The following is an 18,869-nucleotide window of genomic DNA, read 5'->3' on the forward strand; positions in this document are numbered from 1 at the left end:
GATTGAAACTTCTGGGTTTAGAATAACAATTACATATTTGTTCTAATGAGGAGCTTTGGACCTTGAGTCTCCAGAGATTAAGAAATCATTCATTCAGCTTGTGACCTACTCCAAACTACCTGAAAACTCTTGAAATATCCCAGACTTGGTTCAGACTTAATTCATTTTTAATGAAGCACCTGTTCTGTCATGTAGTCTATTTGCATTTCTGCATTTCTAAGGGAGAGTTGTTAATTTGCAATGTAGAGGTGAGTTATTTACATCATTCTTGTTGAAGCTAGAAAAGAAATATAGACTCTACAACTAATTTCTAGAAAATAAAGAAGGTGTTTTAGGAGATAATAAACTTGGCAAGTCAGAACAGCATATAAAGAATGATTAGAAAGGATCCACCCGGATAGACTTCTATTATCATCATAATCCATCATTGATTACCTTGAATCTTTCTCCTGAAATTCAGTCTATGTCATTCTTTTGTTCTTACTCTATTTTAGTGGGAGCTGCAATTTCATTCAGAGCAGAAAAAAGTGCCACTTTCAAATACAGCAACTCTTCATATGCATTCAGGCATCACATTCTGTGATGATATTGGACAGGATATTTTGCATATATAAGGAACTAGATAGCCACAACTAGGTGGGACAAACTGGCTGGTGTAGAACTAAAACTGGTTTCCTCACACACCATTCCTGGTGGCTAAATTGGAAGGATGAAGGCACATATAAAATGGTTTTCTAACAAACCTCATTTTATAATGCTGCTTGTAGTTCATGTGTTTCAGTAACTTCTTACCACTCTTTCTCCTTAAGATTCACACATGGCATGGATATTGAAAACAAATCTGTGACTTCTGAATTTCTTCTGCGTGGACTGACAGATGATAAAGAGCTGGAGTCCCTCATCTTTGACCTTTTTCTAGGCATGTACCTGATCACGGTCTTTGGAAACATTCTTATAATATTGGCTATCTATTGTGATTCCCATCTCCACACCCCCATGTACTTATTTCTCTGTCATCTATCTTTTAATGACATGTATTTAGTCAGCATCACAGTTCCAAAGATGCTGGTGAACATACAATCACAGGATCAGAGGATCAGTTATGCAGGCTGCCTTAGCCAGAGCTTCTTTGTTGCAGTTTGTACTGTCTTTGAGTGTTTTCTGCTAGGAATAATGGCCTATGACCGCTATGTAGCCATTTGTTACCCTCTAAGATACACAGTCCTGATGAACTCCTGCTTCTGTATTATTCTGGTTCTTATCTCTCTATTCATTAGCATTGTGAATGGTCTGTTGCATAGTCTGATGATGCTGCACTTGTCCTTCTGCTCTGACCTAGAAATCTTTCACTTCTTCTGTGAAATCGCACAAGTCATCAAACTGGCCTGTTCTGACAGCCTCATTAACAATATTCTCATATTTGTTACAGCTTCTATTTTTGCTGGCATCCCTCTGCTTGGAATAATTTTCTCTTATAGTCACATTGTGTCTACAGTATTGAATATGCCATCATCAGAAGGAAAATACAAAGCCTTTTTCACTTGTGGGTCTCATTTGTCAGTTGTTTGCTTGTTCTATGGGACAGGTTTTGGAGTATACATTACCTCAGAGGTAATTGATTCACCAAGGGAAACTGCAGTGGCTTCAGTGATGTACTCCATAGTTCCTCCAATGATGAATCCCTTTATTTATAGTTTAAGGAACAGGGATATGAAGGAGGCACTGAAGAAAGTTATCGCTAGGATAACTTCCCTTCTGTGATTTGCGGTGAACCATGTACTTGTATTTCTAGAGTGAGTCAAAAAGACAGAATTGCAGCTGAGTCAAAATGTATGCTATCTCTTCTTTTCACCTGTCTTTCTTTGATTTTAGTTTTTGAAATTGGTCACTGATTTTAGTTTTTAATGTAATTCTATCTTATTCTATGTGTTTGTATATGTGTATGTAAGTGTATCACAGACATGCATAGAGTTCATATAAGCCAAAAGACTGTCAGATTCCTTGAAGTCAAAGCTGTAAATGTTTGCTATCTGCCAAGTAGGAATTGAATCCAGGTTCTCTAGAGGATGAGGCACTGATATAACCACTGAGCAATTTCTCTAACACATTATAATTCTGCCTTTATTAACATGCTTATGTGTCTGTATGTGCACAAGCACATACACAGTTATATATGCATGCCACATGTGTGCAACTAACAACTGAGGCCAGAAGAGGGCTTCAGATTTCCTTGAACAGAAACGATGATGGTTGTAAGATGCTCAACTATAGTTCTAGAAAGTTACCCTCTGGAAAACAACATAAACTGTTAACCACTGTGCTTTGCTCAGCTCCCATTTACACACGGTTTTAATCCTCTAAGCAGACTTTTTTTCAAGTTGTCAAGAAATGGGCTGTAAATAAGAGTTTCTAATTTTAGCCTGTGTGTGTGTGTGTGTGTGTGTGTGTGTGTGTGTGTGTGCATGTTCTCTCTTTTGGGTACAATTCAATCGCAATCTTGGACCTATGTCTGTGAATCAAAGATGTAGACATGGGCAATCTGTGAAGATAACACTGCTGCAAAGAATTGTCTAAGAGTAGCTTTCTCTCCATTTTTTTTCTTGACAATATTTTTATTAGCTGGTAAACAACGTAGTTCAGGATGCTTATGAGATATTTGAAGTTCATCAATGTGTATTAAGACTTTTAAATATTATTTAAGAATTTCATAACCATGTTAAATATCTCTCTGTTAAATATGGTCCTAGCCTTCCCTGAACTTCTTTTCCTACTCTTGTAAACTTCATGCACTCTTGTTTTAAACACACTGAATTCCACAGGCTATTCCAGAATAGGCATGAATGTAGAGATATATGCTGTAACACAGGCAATCCAACAAAGCAAACAGAAAACTGTACTCTCTAAGAACTTACACATTGGAAATATGATATTGATGCCTTTTTAAAAAAAAGCATGGCTGACTTAAAGAATATTCTGAAATAATGAATAAGGGTTCATCATCCTCATACAGTGAACACATATTTGGACAGGGTTTTCCTTCAGTTTCCAGAAGAGTGAGAAAATGCAACTGCTGTATCTCAGGATGAAGCTAGAGACACAGAAGCATAGACCATCTCCTGCTTAGTGATAAATTTTTTTAGAGGTTAAACCAGATATCATTTCTCTAGTACACTATATGTGATACCTGCAAGCATGTATACACTTGTCACAACTAACATTTGCTTTTCTAATATGAGAATTAGTTACTTCTTATATGATGAATGAGAAAAAGTCTACATGCAGAAGTTGATATTATAGATCTGTTCTCAAATGTAATTATGTGTTTTAGTATAATACAAAAGTACAGAAGATACAAAAACATATGAGGCAACGTAGTCAAGGGGAAAGACATTGTGTTGCCATATTTAGCATTAATTATGAGTATGTGAATATTGATTCCTTGAAAAGTGTTATTTGCCCATTGTGTAGCACATTCTATCACCTTCATGAATCCACTTTATGGTTAACTTGACTGAATTTGGAAACATTAAGATACAACCCTGAATTTGTCTTTCAGAGCATATTGATAGAGTTTTAACTGTGGAGGGAAGATTCACCCTGAAGGGCTTGTGTCTCCAACTAAATGAAAAACTAAAAGGAGAAAGCACTCTGACTGCTGTCATCCCCCTTCCCTGCTTACTTATGAACAGATGTGGGTACTCTATCGTCACACACACTCCTCCATGTTGGACTATCCTTAAAATAAGGAACCCCAAATAACATCTTGTTAGATATTTAGTCACACCAATGAGGAAAGTAACTAACAAATAAATCCTATAAATCTGTATCACATTTTATGACATAATCTTGGTTGTTTATATTTTGACTCATAAGATTGTATTAGAAAACATTTAATGAAACTGTAAATCAAGTTAGGCTCAGTTTCTGTGGGAGCCAAGGAAATAATAGATGTTGAGATAACAGAAATGCTTTTTTAGATACAGCCCTTGTTAATGAATAAACACATTTAATTCATTGTTCTGTTTTTTCTTTTTTTAATTAAAAAAAATTTCTGCCTCCTCAAACCTTCCATTTCCCTTCCCTTCTCCCCACTCCTCTCTCCCTCACCCCACTCCTCTACACCTCCCTCTCCAGTCCAAAGAGCTGTGAGGGTACCCTGAACTGTGGGAAGTTCAAGGTCCTCCCATTCCATTCAGGTCTAGGAAGGTGAGCATTCAAACTGGTTAGGCTCCCACAAAGCCAGTACATGCAGTAGGATCAAAACCCAGTGCCATTGTCCTTGGCTTCTCAGCAGCCCTAATTGTCTGCCATGTTCAGAGTCCGGTTTTATCCCATGCATTTACAGTCCCAGTCCAGCTGGCCTTGGTGAGCTCCCAATTGATCAGTCCAAATGCTTCAGTGGGTGGATGCACCCCGCGTGGTCCTGACTTCCTTGCTCATGTTCTCCTTCCTTCTGCTCCTCATTTGGACCTTGGGATCTCAGTCCAGTGCTCCAATGTGGGTCTCTGTCTCTATCTCCATCCATCACCAGATGAAGGTTCTATGGTGATATGCAAGATATTCATCAGTATGGCTATAGGATAGGGCCATTTCAGGTTCTGTCTTCTCAGCTGCCCAAAGAACCAACTGGGGACATCTCCCTGACACCTGGAAGCCCCTCTATGGTCAAGCCTCTTGCCAACCCAAAGATGGCTCCCTTAATTAAGATATATACTTCCCTGCTCCCATATCCACACTTTATTTATATCAACCATCCCATTCCCCGAAATTTCCCCTATCCTCCGCTTCTCACTTTTCTCTCCACATCTCTGCTTACTCCCATCCCACCCCACACCCAGGATCCCAATTTTTGCCCAGAAACCTTGTCTACTTCCAATATCCAGGAGGATCACTATATGTTTTTCTTTGGGTTCACCTTCTTATTTAGCTTCTCTAGTATGACAAATTATAGGCTCATTGTCCTTTATTTATGGCTAGAAACCAATTATGAGTGAGTACATCCCATGTTCATCTTTTTGGGTCTGGGACACCTCACTCAGGATAGTGTTTTCTATTTCCATCCATTTGCATGCAAAATTCAAGATGTCATTAATTTTTACTGCTGAGTAATACTCTAATATGCATATATTCCACACTTTTTCTTCATCCATTCTTCCATTGAGGGCATCTAGGTTGTTTCCAGGTTCTGGCTATTACAAATAATGCTGCTATGAACATAGTTGAACAAATGCTCCTGTCATATGATAGGGCATCTCTTGGGTATATTCCCAAGAGTGGTATTGCTGGGTCCTGGGGTAGGTTGATCCCAAATTTTCTGAGAAACCACCACACTGCTTTCCAAAGTGGTTGCACAAGTTTGCATTCCCACCAGCAATGGATGAGTGTACCCCTTTCTCCACAACCTCCCCAGCAAAGGCTATCATTGGTGTTTCTAATTTTAGCCATTCTGACAGGTGTAAGATGGTATCTCCAAGTTATTTTGATTTGCATTTCCATGATCACTAAGGAGGTTGAGCATGACCTTAAGTGTCTTTTGGCCATTTGAACTTCTTCTGTTGAGAATTCTCTGTTCAGTTCAGTGCCCCATTTTTTAATTGGGTTAATTAGCATTTTAAAATCTCGTTTCTTGAGTTATTTATATATTTTGGAGATCAGACCTTAGTCTGTTGTGGGGTTGGTGAAGATCTTCTCCCAGTCAGTAGGTTGCCTTTTTGTCTTAGTGACAGTGTCGTTTGCTTTACAGAAGCTTCTCAGTTTCAGGAGGTCCCATTTATTCCATGTTGCCCTTAATGTCTGTGCTGCTGGGGTTGTACATAGGAAGTGGTCTCCTGTGCCCATATGTTGTAGAATACTTCCCACTTTCTCTTCTATCAGGTTCAGTGTGTTCAGATTGATATTAAGGTCTTTGATCCATTTGGACTTAAGTTTTGTGTGTGGTAATAGATATGGATCTATTTTCATTCTTCTACAGGTTGACAACCAGTTATGCCAGCATCATTTGTTGAAAATGTTCTCTTTCTTCCATTGTATATACTTTTAGCTCCTTTATCGACAATCAGGTGTTCATAGGATTGTTGGTTAATATCCGGGTCTTCAATTCGATTCCATTGGTCGACCTCTCTGTTTTTATGCCAATACCAAGCTGTTTTCAATACTGTAACTCTGTAATAGAGTTTGAAGTCAGGGATGGTAATGCCTCCAGAAGTTCCTTTATTGTATAAGAGTGTTTTGGCTATCCTGGATGTTTTGTTTTTCTATATAAAGTTGATTGTTGTCTTCTCAAGATCTGTGAAGAATTTTGATGGGATCTTGAGGGGGATTGCATTGAATTTATATATTGGCTTTGGTAGAATTGACATTTTTACTATGTTGGTCCTCTCAATTCAAGAGCAAGGGAGATCCTTTCATTTTCTGGTGTCCTCTTCAATTTCTTTCTTTAAAGACTTAAAGTTTTTGTCAAATAGACCCTTCACATCCTTGGTTAAAGTTACCCCAAGATATTTTATGTTATTTGTGTTGTGAAAGGTGATGCTTCTCTGATTTCCCTCTCTGCTTCCTTATCCTTTGTGTATAGGAGGGCAACTGATTTTTTGGAGTTGATCTTGTATCCTGCCATGTTACTAAAGGTGTTTATCAGCTGTAGGAGTTCTTGGATGGAGTGTTTGGGGTCGCTTATGTATACTATCTTATCATCTGCAAATAACGAAAGTTTAATTTCTTCCTTTCCAATTCGAATCTGCTTGATCTCCTTATTTTGTCTTATTGCTATTGCTAGAACTTCAAGCACTATATTGAAGATGTGTGGAGAGAGTGGACAGCCTTGTTGTGTTCCTGATTTTAGTGGGATGGCTTTGAGTTTCTCTCTGTTTTATTTGATGTTAGCTGTCAGTTTGCTGTAAATAGCTTTTATTACATTTTGGCATGACCCTCTATTCCTATACTCTCCAAGACCTTTATCATAAAGTGGTGTTGAATTCTGTCAAATGCTTTTTCAGCATCTAATGAAATGATCATATGGTTTTTTTCTTTCAGTTTTTTTATATGCTGGATTACATTGATAGATTTGCATATGTTGAACCAGCCCTGCATCCCTAGGATGAAGCCTACTTGATAATAATGGATAATTTTTCTAATGTATTCTTGGATTTGGTTTGCCAGTATTTTATTGAGAATTTTTGCATTAATGTTCATGAGTGAGATTGGCCTGTAATTCTCTTTCTTGGTTGAGTCTTTGCGTGGTTTTGGTATCAGGGTAACTGTAGCTTCATAAAAGGTATTTAGTAATGACGCTTCTGTTTCTATATTGTGAAATACCTTAAGGTGTATAGGTATTAGGTCTTCTTGGAAGTTCTGGTAGAATTCTGTATTGAAACCATCCCATCCTGGGCTTTTTTTTGGTAGGGAGGTCTTTGATAGCAGCTTCTAATTCTTCGCAACTAACAGGTCTAGATTGTTCACCAGGTCCTGGTTTAACTTTGGTATATGGTTCTTATCTAAAAAAATGTCCATTTCTTTTACATATTTCAATTTTCTGGCATGCAGGCTTTTGTAGTAAGATCTAATGATTCTCTGAATTTCCTCTGTGTCTGTGGTTATGTCCCCCTTTTCATTTCTGATCTTATTAATTTGCATATTCTCTCTCTGCCGTTTGATTAGTTTGGATAGGGGTTTATCAATCTTGTTGATTTTCTCCAAGAACTAGCTTTTTGTTTCATTGATTCTTTGGATTGTTTTCTGTGTTTCTATTTTGTTGATTTCAGCACTCAGTTTGATTATTTCCAGTCTTCTACTCTTCCTAGGTGAGTCTGCTCCTTCTTTTTTTTTTTCTAGAGCTTTCAGGTGGGCTGTTAAGTCTCCAATATGTGCTTTCTCTGTTTTCTTTAAGTGGGGACTTAGTGCTATGAATTTTCCTCTTAGCACTGCTTTCATTGTGTCCCATAGTTTTGTATGTTGTCTCTTTATTTTCATTCAATTTTAGGAAGACTTTAATTTTTTTCTTTATTTCTTCCTTGATCCAGGTGTGGTTCAGTAGTTGACTGTTCAGTTTCCATGAGTTTGTAGATTTTCTGCGAATAGCATTGTTTTTGAATTCTAACTTTATTCCTTGGTGATCCGATAAGATACAAGTGGTTACTAATGCATTTTTGTAGCTGTGGAAGTTTGCTTTCTTACTAAGTATGTGGTCAGTTTTAGAGAAGGTTCCATGAGCTGCAGAGAAGAAGGTATATTCTCTCCTATTTGGGTAGAATAATCTATAGATGTCTGTTAAGTCCATTTGCTTCATTACCTCCATTAATTCTCTTATTTCTCTGCTAGGTTTCTGTCTGATTGACCTGTCCATTGGTGAGAGAGGCGTGTTAATGTCTCCTAATATTAGTGTGTGTGGTTTGATGACTGCCTTGAGTTCTAGTAGTGTTTCTTTTACATAAGTGGGTGCTTTTATATTAGGGGCATAGATATTCAGGATCGAGACTTTATCCTGATGAATTGTTCCTGTTATGAGTATAAAATATCCATCTCCATCTCTTCTGATTGATTTTAGTTTGAAGTCAACTTTGTTAGAAATTAGTATGGCCACACCTGCTTCTTTCTTAGGTCCATTGGCTTGATAAACCTTTCCCCAGCCCTTTACTCTGAGTAGGTGCCTGTCTTTGTGGTTGAGGTGTGTTTCTTGTAAACAGAAGAATGTTGGATCCTGTTTTCTTATCCAATCTCTTAGCCTATGCCTTTTTATAGGTGAGTTGAGTCCATTGACATTAAATGATATTAATGACCAATGGTTGTTAACTCCGGTCATTTTTTTTTTTGGTAGTAGAGTTTTTGTGTTTCTCTTCTTTTAGTTGTGCTGATAATGGGTCACTAGATATCTGAGTTATTGTGGGCATTGTTGGATTCCTTGTTTTGTGATTTTCCTTCTATTACTTTCTGTAAGGCTGGATTTGTGGCTACGTCTTGTTTAAATTTATTTTAATCCTGGAAAATTTTTTTCCTCCATTTACAGTGTACGAAAGCTTGGCTGGGTATTGTAGTCTGGGCTTGCATACATGGTCTCTTAGTTTTGCAGTACATCTGTCCAGCACCTTCTGGCTTTCATGGTTTCTATTGAGAAGTCAGGTGTTTGTCTGATAGGTTTACCTTTATAACTAACTTTACCTTTTTCCTTTGCAGCACTTAATATTCTTTCTTTATTCTGAATGTTTTGTGTTTTGATTATTACATGGCGAGGGGATTTTTCTTGAACCTTTATAGGAATATCTTTCTTTAGGTTGGGAAAGTTTTCTTCTATAATTTTATTAAAATAACATATTTTTTGGACCATTGAGCTGTACTTCTCCTTCTTCTACCCTTATTATTCTTAGGTTTGGTCTTTTTATTATGTCCCAGTTTTCCTGAATGTTTTGAGATGGGAATTTGTTGGATTTGCTGGTTTTTTTTTTTGATCAGTGAATTTATTTTCTCTATGGTATCTTCAGAATCTGAGATTCTTTCTTCTATCTCTTGTATTCTGTTATTTATGCTTGTTTCTGTAGTCTCAATTTGTTTACCTAGATTTTCCATATCCAGCCAGCCCTCGGTTTGTGTTTTCTTTCTTGCCTCCATTTCAGTTTTCATGTCCCGAAATGTTTCCATTATCTGTTTGATTGTTTTTTCTTGGTTTCCTAGAATATCATTTACGGATTTACTCAATTCTTCAAACTTTTTGTTATTCTTCTCATCCATTTCTTTAAGGGAGTTTTTCACCTCCTGTTTAAGGGCCTCTATAACTTTATAAAGTCTATTTTTTTCTACTTCTTCTTGATTAAAGTGTTCAAGTCCTCCTGTTGTAAGTTCACTGGGTTCTGGTAACTTCATGCTGTTTTTCAAATTGTTGGAAAAATTCTTGCATTGGTGCTTGCCCATCTCTTCCTCCTAATGCTCCCCTGTGGGTCTTCTTTTATAGGATCAGGTCTCCTTGTTGGCCAGGGAGCTTGCAAACAAAAGGCCTACCTTGCTGAAGGCAGGCTATTGAAACACTGGTACTCCCACCTGCCTGGCTGCACTCACGACTCAGTCCTGAGCTGGGGTATGGTATGAGTCTGAAGAGGGGAGGCAGAACATAGGAGATTTCTGGATGCAAGCTGGGTGGGGTAGGAAGAGAGAGGCAGTACCTGGAGATAGTAGCCCCTGCAGGAAGACTAGGAAGTATAGGGGGATGAGGAATGTCTGTGCTCCATCTCCAGGCTGCTGCGGTGGGTTGGGATCTCACCCACCCCACTGATGTATCTTCTGGTAGCGAGATCAGATCTCCTTGCAGCCAGGTAGCTCGAAAACAAAAGGCCTACCTTGCTTGCTTCAGGCAGGCTATTGAAACAAAGGGACTCCTGCCTGCCCGGTTGTATTCACGATCAGTCCCAGCACCCAAACAAGCTGAGCTGGGGGATGGTATGGGCCCAAAGAGGGGAGGCAGAAAGTAGGGGATTTCTGGATGCAAGCTGGGGTAGCCAAACACAGGTCTTGTAGTAGCACTATCAACATCATGACATCATATTAACCAGGTAGAGTTGATGCTGTGGGGCCCCATCTTCATTCTGGAAACTTCAAAGTTTACTGCAGGAAAATTTATTGTTTCTTATGGGAAACTTAAGCATTATCTATAAAGGCATATACAGACCTATATATTCAATGATAGGTATAATCAAGACAGAAACAGATATGAGGAAAGGCAAAGAGAGTTTATAATTATTATTATTATTATTATTATTAATTATTATGTCCCACATCATGGCTCCTTGATATGAGACAGAAACTCTGGGATATCTCTTATCAACAGGCTTGGAATTGGAGAGGGACTGAGCCAGAGTCCAATTCCAAAACCAGCTCTATATATTTACAAATAAATGCACATTAATACACATTTTAAAATATGTTTATAATAATTTCACTTACTGAACCTATTCAGTTTTATGCTGATTCTTATTGGTCAGTGATGAGTTATAAAGCTTATTTATTTGTTTACTTTAAGTGTATTAGTCCCCTGCCTTCCTGCCCTTTGAACATGGCTCAGTTTTGAATAAGACAACAGCCCAAAGGAAACCTGTCAAGCGAAGTTTAAAAATATAAGCAAACAATCCCAAACAAGAAAACACCTAAATTAAACACATTATCTTCTTCCACGAGAAGAATGATTGAGAACATTTTTGAAATAATTTATGTTTCTCAAATTCAGTGTGTGGAGTCATGGTACTTTAATATGTTTTGCTATTAGTGGTGATCACAAGAAACAAGGCAAGAAATCTGGAGGAGAGAAAGCCAAAAATTAAGATTCATTCAACAGAGATGAATTACAGGGAAGACAATCTTGTTTGAATTTTTATGACAATTGGAAACTTGGACAGTTATAATTTTGTATACAGAAATAGAACATACTTTTAAGAATAGAATAGTATCCTGGTTACAAAAGATCATGGAAAACATAAAGAATCTTCAGCTTGTAAAGAACCTCAAAAAGAATGTTTGATTTTTATGAGAGCAGTGGTATAGTTTATGTATGCAATGCTAAATTGTGGAAGAAAACTCACTTGGATTCAACTGGTCTCAGGGTCAGAGAATCAAGTGTCAAAAACTTTTCATTAATGCTAGTCTTGATTTTTAAAGAGATGAACTCCTGGGTGTAGAATAACTGTCACATAGTTGTTTTAATGAGGAGCTTTGGACCTTGAGTCTCCAGAGATTAAGGAATAATACATTCAGTTTGTGACCTACTCTTGAAAAATCCCAAAATATCTAGGACTTGGTTCAGACATCATTAATTTTTAATGAAGAAGCTGAACCTATTCTTTTGTATAGTCTTTTGCAATTCTAAGAGCTAGTGATCCTTTTTGCAATATACAGGTGAGATATTTACATTATTCTTGTTGAAACTAGATAAGAAATATAGACCCTACAACAAATTTTAGAAACCAAGGAAAAGGTTTTAGGAGATAATTAACCTGGTAAGTCAGAATAACATAAATAATATGATTAGAAACATTCTACACAATTGGACTCTTATTATCAATATAGTTCATCATTTGTTATTCTGTATTTTTCTACTGAAACACAATCTGTGTTATTCTTTTGTTCACATTCTATTGTAATGTTAGCTGCAATTTCATTTAAATGAGGAAAAAAAATCCCATTCTCAAATACAGCACCTCTTAATGTGCATGCAGGCATGTGTATGCCTTCTTGTGATCATATTGGGCAGGATATTTTTTTTACATAGATTAATTACTAGATAGCCATAACTAGGTGGTATAAACTGGCTGGTGTTGAATTCAAACTGATTTCCTCACACACCATTCCTGATGGCTGAATTGGAAAGGCCAAGGTACATATAAGGTGGCTTTCTAACAAATCTCATTTTATAATGCTGCTTGTAGTTCATGTGTTTCAGTAACTTCTTACCACTCTTTCTCCTTAAGATTCACATATGACATGGATATTGAAAACAAATCTGTGACTTTTATATTTTTTCTGCGTGGACTGACAGATGATACAGAACTGGAGTCCCTCATCTTTGGCCTTTTCCTAGGCATGTACCTCATCACAATCTTTGGAAACATTCTTATAATATTGGCTATCTATTGTGATTCCCATCTCCACACCTCCATGTACTTATTTCTCTGTCATCTATCTTTTAATGACATGTATTTAGTCAGCATCACAGTTCCAAAGATGCTGGTGAACATACAATCACAGGATCAGAGGATCAGTTATGCAGGGTGCCTTAGCCAGGGCTTCTTTGTTGCAGTTTGTATCCTCTTTGAGTGTTTTCTGCTTGGAGTAATGGCCTATGACCGCTATGTAGCCATTTGTTATCCTCTAAGATACACAGTTCTGATGAACCCCTGCTTCTGTATTATTCTGGTTCTTATCTCTCTATTCATTAGCATTGTGAATGGTCTGTTGCATAGTTTGATGATACTAAACTTGTCTTTCTGCAATGACCTGGAAATCTTCCATTTCTTCTGTGAAATTGCACAAGTCATCAAACTGGCCTGTTCTGACAGCCTCATTAACAATATTCTCATATTTGTTACAGCTTCTATTTTTGCTGGCATTCCTCTGTTTGAAATAATTTTCTCTTATATTCGCATTCTATCTACAGTATTGAAAATGCCATCATCAGAAGGAAAATACAAAGCCTTTTCCACTTGTGGGTCTCATTTATTTGTTGTTTGCTTGTTCTATGGGACAGGTTTTGGAGTATACATTACCTCAGATGTAATTGATTCACCCAGGGAGACTGCAGTGGCTTCAGTGATGTACTCCATAGTTCCTCCAATGATGAATCCCTTTATCTATAGTTTGAGGAACAGGGATATGAAGGAGGCATTGAAGAAAGTTATTGTTAAGATAACTTCTCTTCTGTGATTTGTGGTGAATCTTGGACATGCATTTCTAGAGTGAGTCAAAGTGATAGGATTTCAGTTGAGTTAAAAAGTGTGGCACTTCTTTTGTTCACCTTGATTTCTTTGATTTTAAATTGGACACTGAATTTAATCTTAATATAATTCTATCTTAGTCTATGTGTTTGAGTGCTTTGCAAATGTGTATGTAAGTGTATCACATACATGCCTATTGTTTATATAGGCCAGAAGAGTATCAGATACCAGGAACCAAAGCTACAACTATTTGGGTCCTGCCAAGTAAAAATTAAACCTAGGCCCTCTAGTGTAGCAGGCATTGGTATAACCACTTAACAATTTCTCTAGGCCACTATAATCTGATTTTTCTTATCATACATATGATATCTATATCTCTATATCATCTCTATATCTCTATATCATCTCTCTCTATCTCTCTATATCTATCTATCATCTATCATCTATCTATCTATCTATCTATCTATCTATCTATCTATCTATCTAATCTATATGAATGCCTTATGTGTGAAAGTAACTACTGAGGCCAGAAGAGGGTTTCAGATCTCCTTGAGTAAAACTATGATTGTCACCAATTGCTCAACAATAGTGCTAGTAAACCAACTTTCAGAAAAAAACAATAGCTCTTAACCACTTAGACACTGCTTCAGATGCCATTGAAACATAGTTTTAATCCTCTAATCAGCATTTCTCTTTTTGCTCAAGTTACCAAGAAAGGGCTGTGAAGAAGAGTTTCTAATTTTAGCCAGTGTGTGTGTGTGTGTGTGTGTGTGTGTGTGTGTGTGTGTGTGTGCGTGTGCATTTCTTGGGACATTCCCATCAGTATCTTGGAGCTAGGTCTGTAAATTAAAGAAGTAGATATGGGCAATCCGTGAAGATAACAGTGCTGCAAACCATTGTCTAAAAGTGCTTTACTCTTCATTATTTTATTGATAAGATTTTTATTAGTTGATAAAAAAGAAGTTTAAGTTGATTTTGAGATATTTGAAAGTCAACAATAATATGAAGATTTTTAAAAATTATTTGAGAAATTGATATCCATGTTCAATATCTCCCCACTAAATCTGCTCCAAGTCCTCCCTGAACTTTGTTTCCCACTCCCCTAAACTTCATGCACTCTTGTTTTAAACCCACTGAATCCATTAAAAATTTCCAGAATAGGCATGAGTGGAGAGACATACACTGGAACACAGGCACTCCAACAAAGCCTACATCCCTGAAGAAAACTGTATATCCCTTAGAACTAACACATTGAAACGTTGAATATTGGTACCTTTTTAAAAAGTATGCCTGACTTAAAGAATATTCTGGAACAAAGAAAAAGTTCCATCATCCCTGTATATTCAACAAAGATTTGGACTGGGTTTTTTTTTGTTTGTTTGTTTTTTTTTTGTTTGTTTGTTTCTTGAGAAGTGAGAAATTGCAGCTGCTGTATCTCAGGATAAAGCTAAAGACACAGAAGCACAGACCATCTCCTCATTAGTGATAATTTTTTTAGATGTTAATCCAGATATCATTTATCTAGTAGACTAAATGTGGTACATGCAAGCATGTAAAAACTTGTCCCAACTAACATTTGCTTTTTTAATATGAGAACTGGTTACTTCTTATAGGATGCATGAGAAAAAGTCTACCTGTAGAAGTTGAAATTATCGATTTGGTCTCAAATGTAATTATATGTTTTATTATAATGTAAAAGTATAAGATATACAAAACTGTATGAGGCATTGTAATCAAGAGGAAAGACATTGTATTGCTATATTTGGCATTGATTATGAGTATCTGGAGATTGATTCATTGAAAAGTGCTATTTGCCCATGGTATAACACATTCTATCACCTTCATGAATCCACTTTATTGTCAATTTGACTGCATTTGGGATCATTAAGATACAACCCTGGATTTGCCTTTTAGGGCATAGTGAGAAGGTTTTAACCTTGGAGGGAAGATACACCCTGAAGGATATTCCTGGGGGCTTGTGTCTCCAACTAAATGAAAAACTGAAAGAAGAAAGCTCTCTGATCACTGTGATCTTCCTTTCCCTGATTGCTTATGCACAGGGGTGTGAAACCTCTATTGCCACACATACTCCACCCATGTTGGACTATGCCTTAAAGCAACAAACCCCAAATATCCTTCCTCCTTAAAATTACTTCTTATTAGATATTTAGTCACAGCAATAAGGAAAGTAACTAACACATAACTCTTATAAATCTGTAATCAATTTTATGATATAAACTTGATTATTTTGGTTTTGACTCATAATGTTGTAATAGAAAACAATTGATGAAACTGTAAATCCTAGTTAGGCTCAGTTTCTGTGGGAGCCAAGTAAATAATAGATATTGAGATAACGGAAGTGCTTTTTCAGACATTACCCTTGTTAATTAATAAACATATTTAATCCAATGTTGTGTTTTCTCTTATGCTTCCGTGTCTGTAATTGTGTTGAGTTTAACAGTGGCTCATTTGCTTTTAACTATAAGTAATGTACAGTGACATTAAAGTAAAAAAACATTTTTATGTTGGTATAATTTTGCATCTAATTTTTCTGGTGTTGTGTTTAAATCCATTTTAATATTTTCTTATACATATTGGGATGAAATTAAAGATAGTGTCATATGTGGAGCTTTTTCCCTTTAAGCATGTGCAAAATGGACTAAATGGTTGGCTCAACTATCTCCTGATTAGTCAATTCAGCTGTTAACAATCATCATAAGAACATACACATTTTCTTTAGGAATCTTATGCATGCATTATATTCAAATATTAATCAAATTTCCCCCTGTTATTTGGTTGCAATTTATTTTACATATTATAAGACATTTTTTTGGTAAAATGTTATAACTCTGTTCTTTTTCAAAAATTTATTTATTTATTAAAAATTTCTACCTCTTCCTCTCCTCCCATTTCCCTCCCACTCTGCCTACTCCCCCTCCCTCTCCAGTCCTAAGAGAAGTCAGGGTGCCCTGCCCTGTGAGAAGGCTAAGGTCCTCCCCCCTCCATCCAGGTCTAGGAAGGTGTGCATCCAAACAGACTAGGCTCCCAAAAAGCCAGTACATGCAGTAGAATCAAAACCCAGTGCCATTATCATTGGTTTGTCAGTAAGCCCTCATTGTCAGCCACATTCGGAGAGTCCGGTTTAATCACATGCTCCTTCAGTCCCAGTCCAGCTGGCCTTGGTGAGCTCGCATTTGATGAGTCCCACCGTTTCCGTGGGTGAACGCACCCCTCGCGGTCCTGACTTCCTTGCTCATGTTCTACCTCCTTCTGCTCTTCATCTAGACGTTGGGAGGTCAGTCCAGATAACACTGTTCTTGAACGCACTATACTTTTAATAATTTAAAAGAGATTTTTATGTATTTGGAAGGCTAATTCTGTTACTCATCTAAACACTGAAACTTTGTTCTTTGTTCTTAATTTAGGTCTTCATTTTTAAATATGTTTATATTTGTGTATCTCTGTTCAGGGAAGTTTAGTGCCCATAGAGGTAAGAGGAAGATATCTGATCCTCTGGAGCAACTGTTACAGACACTTGAAAGCCACCTGTTATAGGTGCTAGAACCAAACTCCTGTCCTCTGAAAGATCAACAAGTGTGTTTTACCACTGAGCCATTTCAACAGAATAAGAATGTACTCTTTATTAGCAAGACTTTGTTTTTGCTTTAAGATTGATTTGATTATTGTGGTGTGTGCATGTTTGTGTGTGTGTGTGTGTGTGTGTGTGTGTGTGTTTGTGTGTCTGCCTGTCTGTTTGTTTTCAGAGGCCAGAAGTGTGCACTAAACAACCTGGAGGTAGACTTGCAATTTTGAATAATTTAAAGTGTGGATGTTCAGAACTGAACTTCAGTCTATAGAAACAGCAGAGGGTGCTTTGATCTTTGAGCTATCTTTCCAGTTCACATAATATTTTTGATTAAATGATTTATACTATGACCATAATTTCTTTTATTTCTGTTTTAGGGATTATGTACAGTACTTAGTACATAGTAATCAAGCACTATATCATTGACCTTCATCACAGGTCCACAAGTGTTCAGAATGTTTTTCTCATATCTCATGTCTTTTATATTCATAATAAACTAAGATTTTGGAAGATTATTTTTTGGGGTGAAGAATTTTATTTCATATCCCAGTTTAGTATGAAACTCACTGGGTAGTCTAGGCTGGCTATGTGCCAATGCCTCATTCTCCTAGGAATGGGCTGAAAACATGGTGTATATATTTTCCCTATATTTTGTGATGATAATTATAACTTTAAAGACATTTACTGGAAGAAAAACAGAACCAAGTACAGGAATAAAATGGACTCATGTGTGATCTGTGATTTTGATGCACACAGGCAGAAGGCAGTGAGGGAAAAAAATGACACTATTCCTAGGGAGACACGAACCTAGTGCAATTAACAGTATTTTATGTTTAAGACTCATGAAGCCTCAGTATTGAACATTTTACTTCCTCTATATATTTGTAGTTTTGTTTTTTTACTTTAGTGACAGAAATTGTTTAGAATTATTTCTCTGGATCTGTAAAATATATTCAAAATAATTTTACTTATTAAGTAGATCATCCATTAACTGAAATAGAATACATTCAAATACATAAAAATAAAATTCAAAAGCTCATTAGGGTATATATTAAATACATATACTCCAAAATTGAAAAATATGTACTAAATAGATGAGGTTTTGGACACACACAGGCAGTTAACATTAAAGCATAGGTTTCTAAATAGAACAAACATATCTCTGGAAAAAAACCAATGATTCTTAAGTAAGATTGAACAGTCTCATTCAGAAGGGTAAAAATTCTGTGAAATAAAATATAAATCACCTTGTAAATCCCAGACACATTTCTCAATGGGTATATGACAATGAACTTTACTACATACAATGTAAGCTACATAAAGCAAAAAATTAATAGTGATTAGGTAGAGGCTAGAGAAGGTTCCCCTTCTGAGTAATTTTAAAGTCGAAGTAAAATTTTATATTGATTCACACCTAGGTTTCAAGATAACACTTATGAGACAACCTCTTGTAATTTTCAAAATGTAAACATTAGAAAGAATGTATGAGGGCTGTGAGGGTGTCTCCATGGAGGAAACACTGCTCTTGCAAACCCCATAAATCCAAAGAAAAACCTGAGCAGATGTGCTGCTGTAATCCCAGTACTCAGAGATAGAGACAGGATATTAAACTTTCACCCCCCTTTCAAAGTATCTAACTAAACTAGATAGAACCAGATAACTCTGAGTTCAGCACGAGAACTTTTCTTAGTAGATAAAATAGAAAGTGATGGAAGAAGACACTCAACAGGAAATTCATGGGTCCCCTGTGCTCATGCACACAGCAGCAGGAACATTCAAACCTACATGAGTGTGTACACACATTTGTACATGCATACACATGTGTACACATGAAAACCATATTAACAAATGAAATACAGAATGATAAATTAATTTTA

General features: G+C 36.6%; 2 protein-coding genes across 2 annotated transcripts; both read left to right on the forward strand.

Annotated features, from left to right (window-relative positions):
* The first annotated feature begins 804 nt into the window (after nt 1–804).
* LOC121451722 (olfactory receptor 7G2-like) lies at nt 805–1,761 on the forward strand. The gene has a single exon (XM_041657451.1). It carries the CDS (start codon nt 823–825, stop codon nt 1,759–1,761), a length of 939 nt encoding a protein of 312 aa, XP_041513385.1. The 5' UTR covers nt 805–822.
* Nucleotides 1,762–12,438: 10,677 nt separating this feature from the next.
* On the forward strand, nt 12,439–13,395 carry LOC121451736 (olfactory receptor 7G2-like). The gene has a single exon (XM_041657475.1). The coding sequence runs from the start codon at nt 12,457–12,459 to the stop codon at nt 13,393–13,395; it is 939 nt and encodes a 312-aa protein (XP_041513409.1). The 5' UTR covers nt 12,439–12,456.
* Nucleotides 13,396–18,869: the final 5,474 nt, after the last annotated feature.

This window comes from Microtus oregoni, unplaced genomic scaffold (genome assembly GCF_018167655.1).
Source record: "Microtus oregoni isolate MIOR12 unplaced genomic scaffold, Mior012 000008F_ref0000371, whole genome shotgun sequence".
NCBI classification, from domain to species: Eukaryota; Metazoa; Chordata; class Mammalia; order Rodentia; family Cricetidae; genus Microtus; species Microtus oregoni.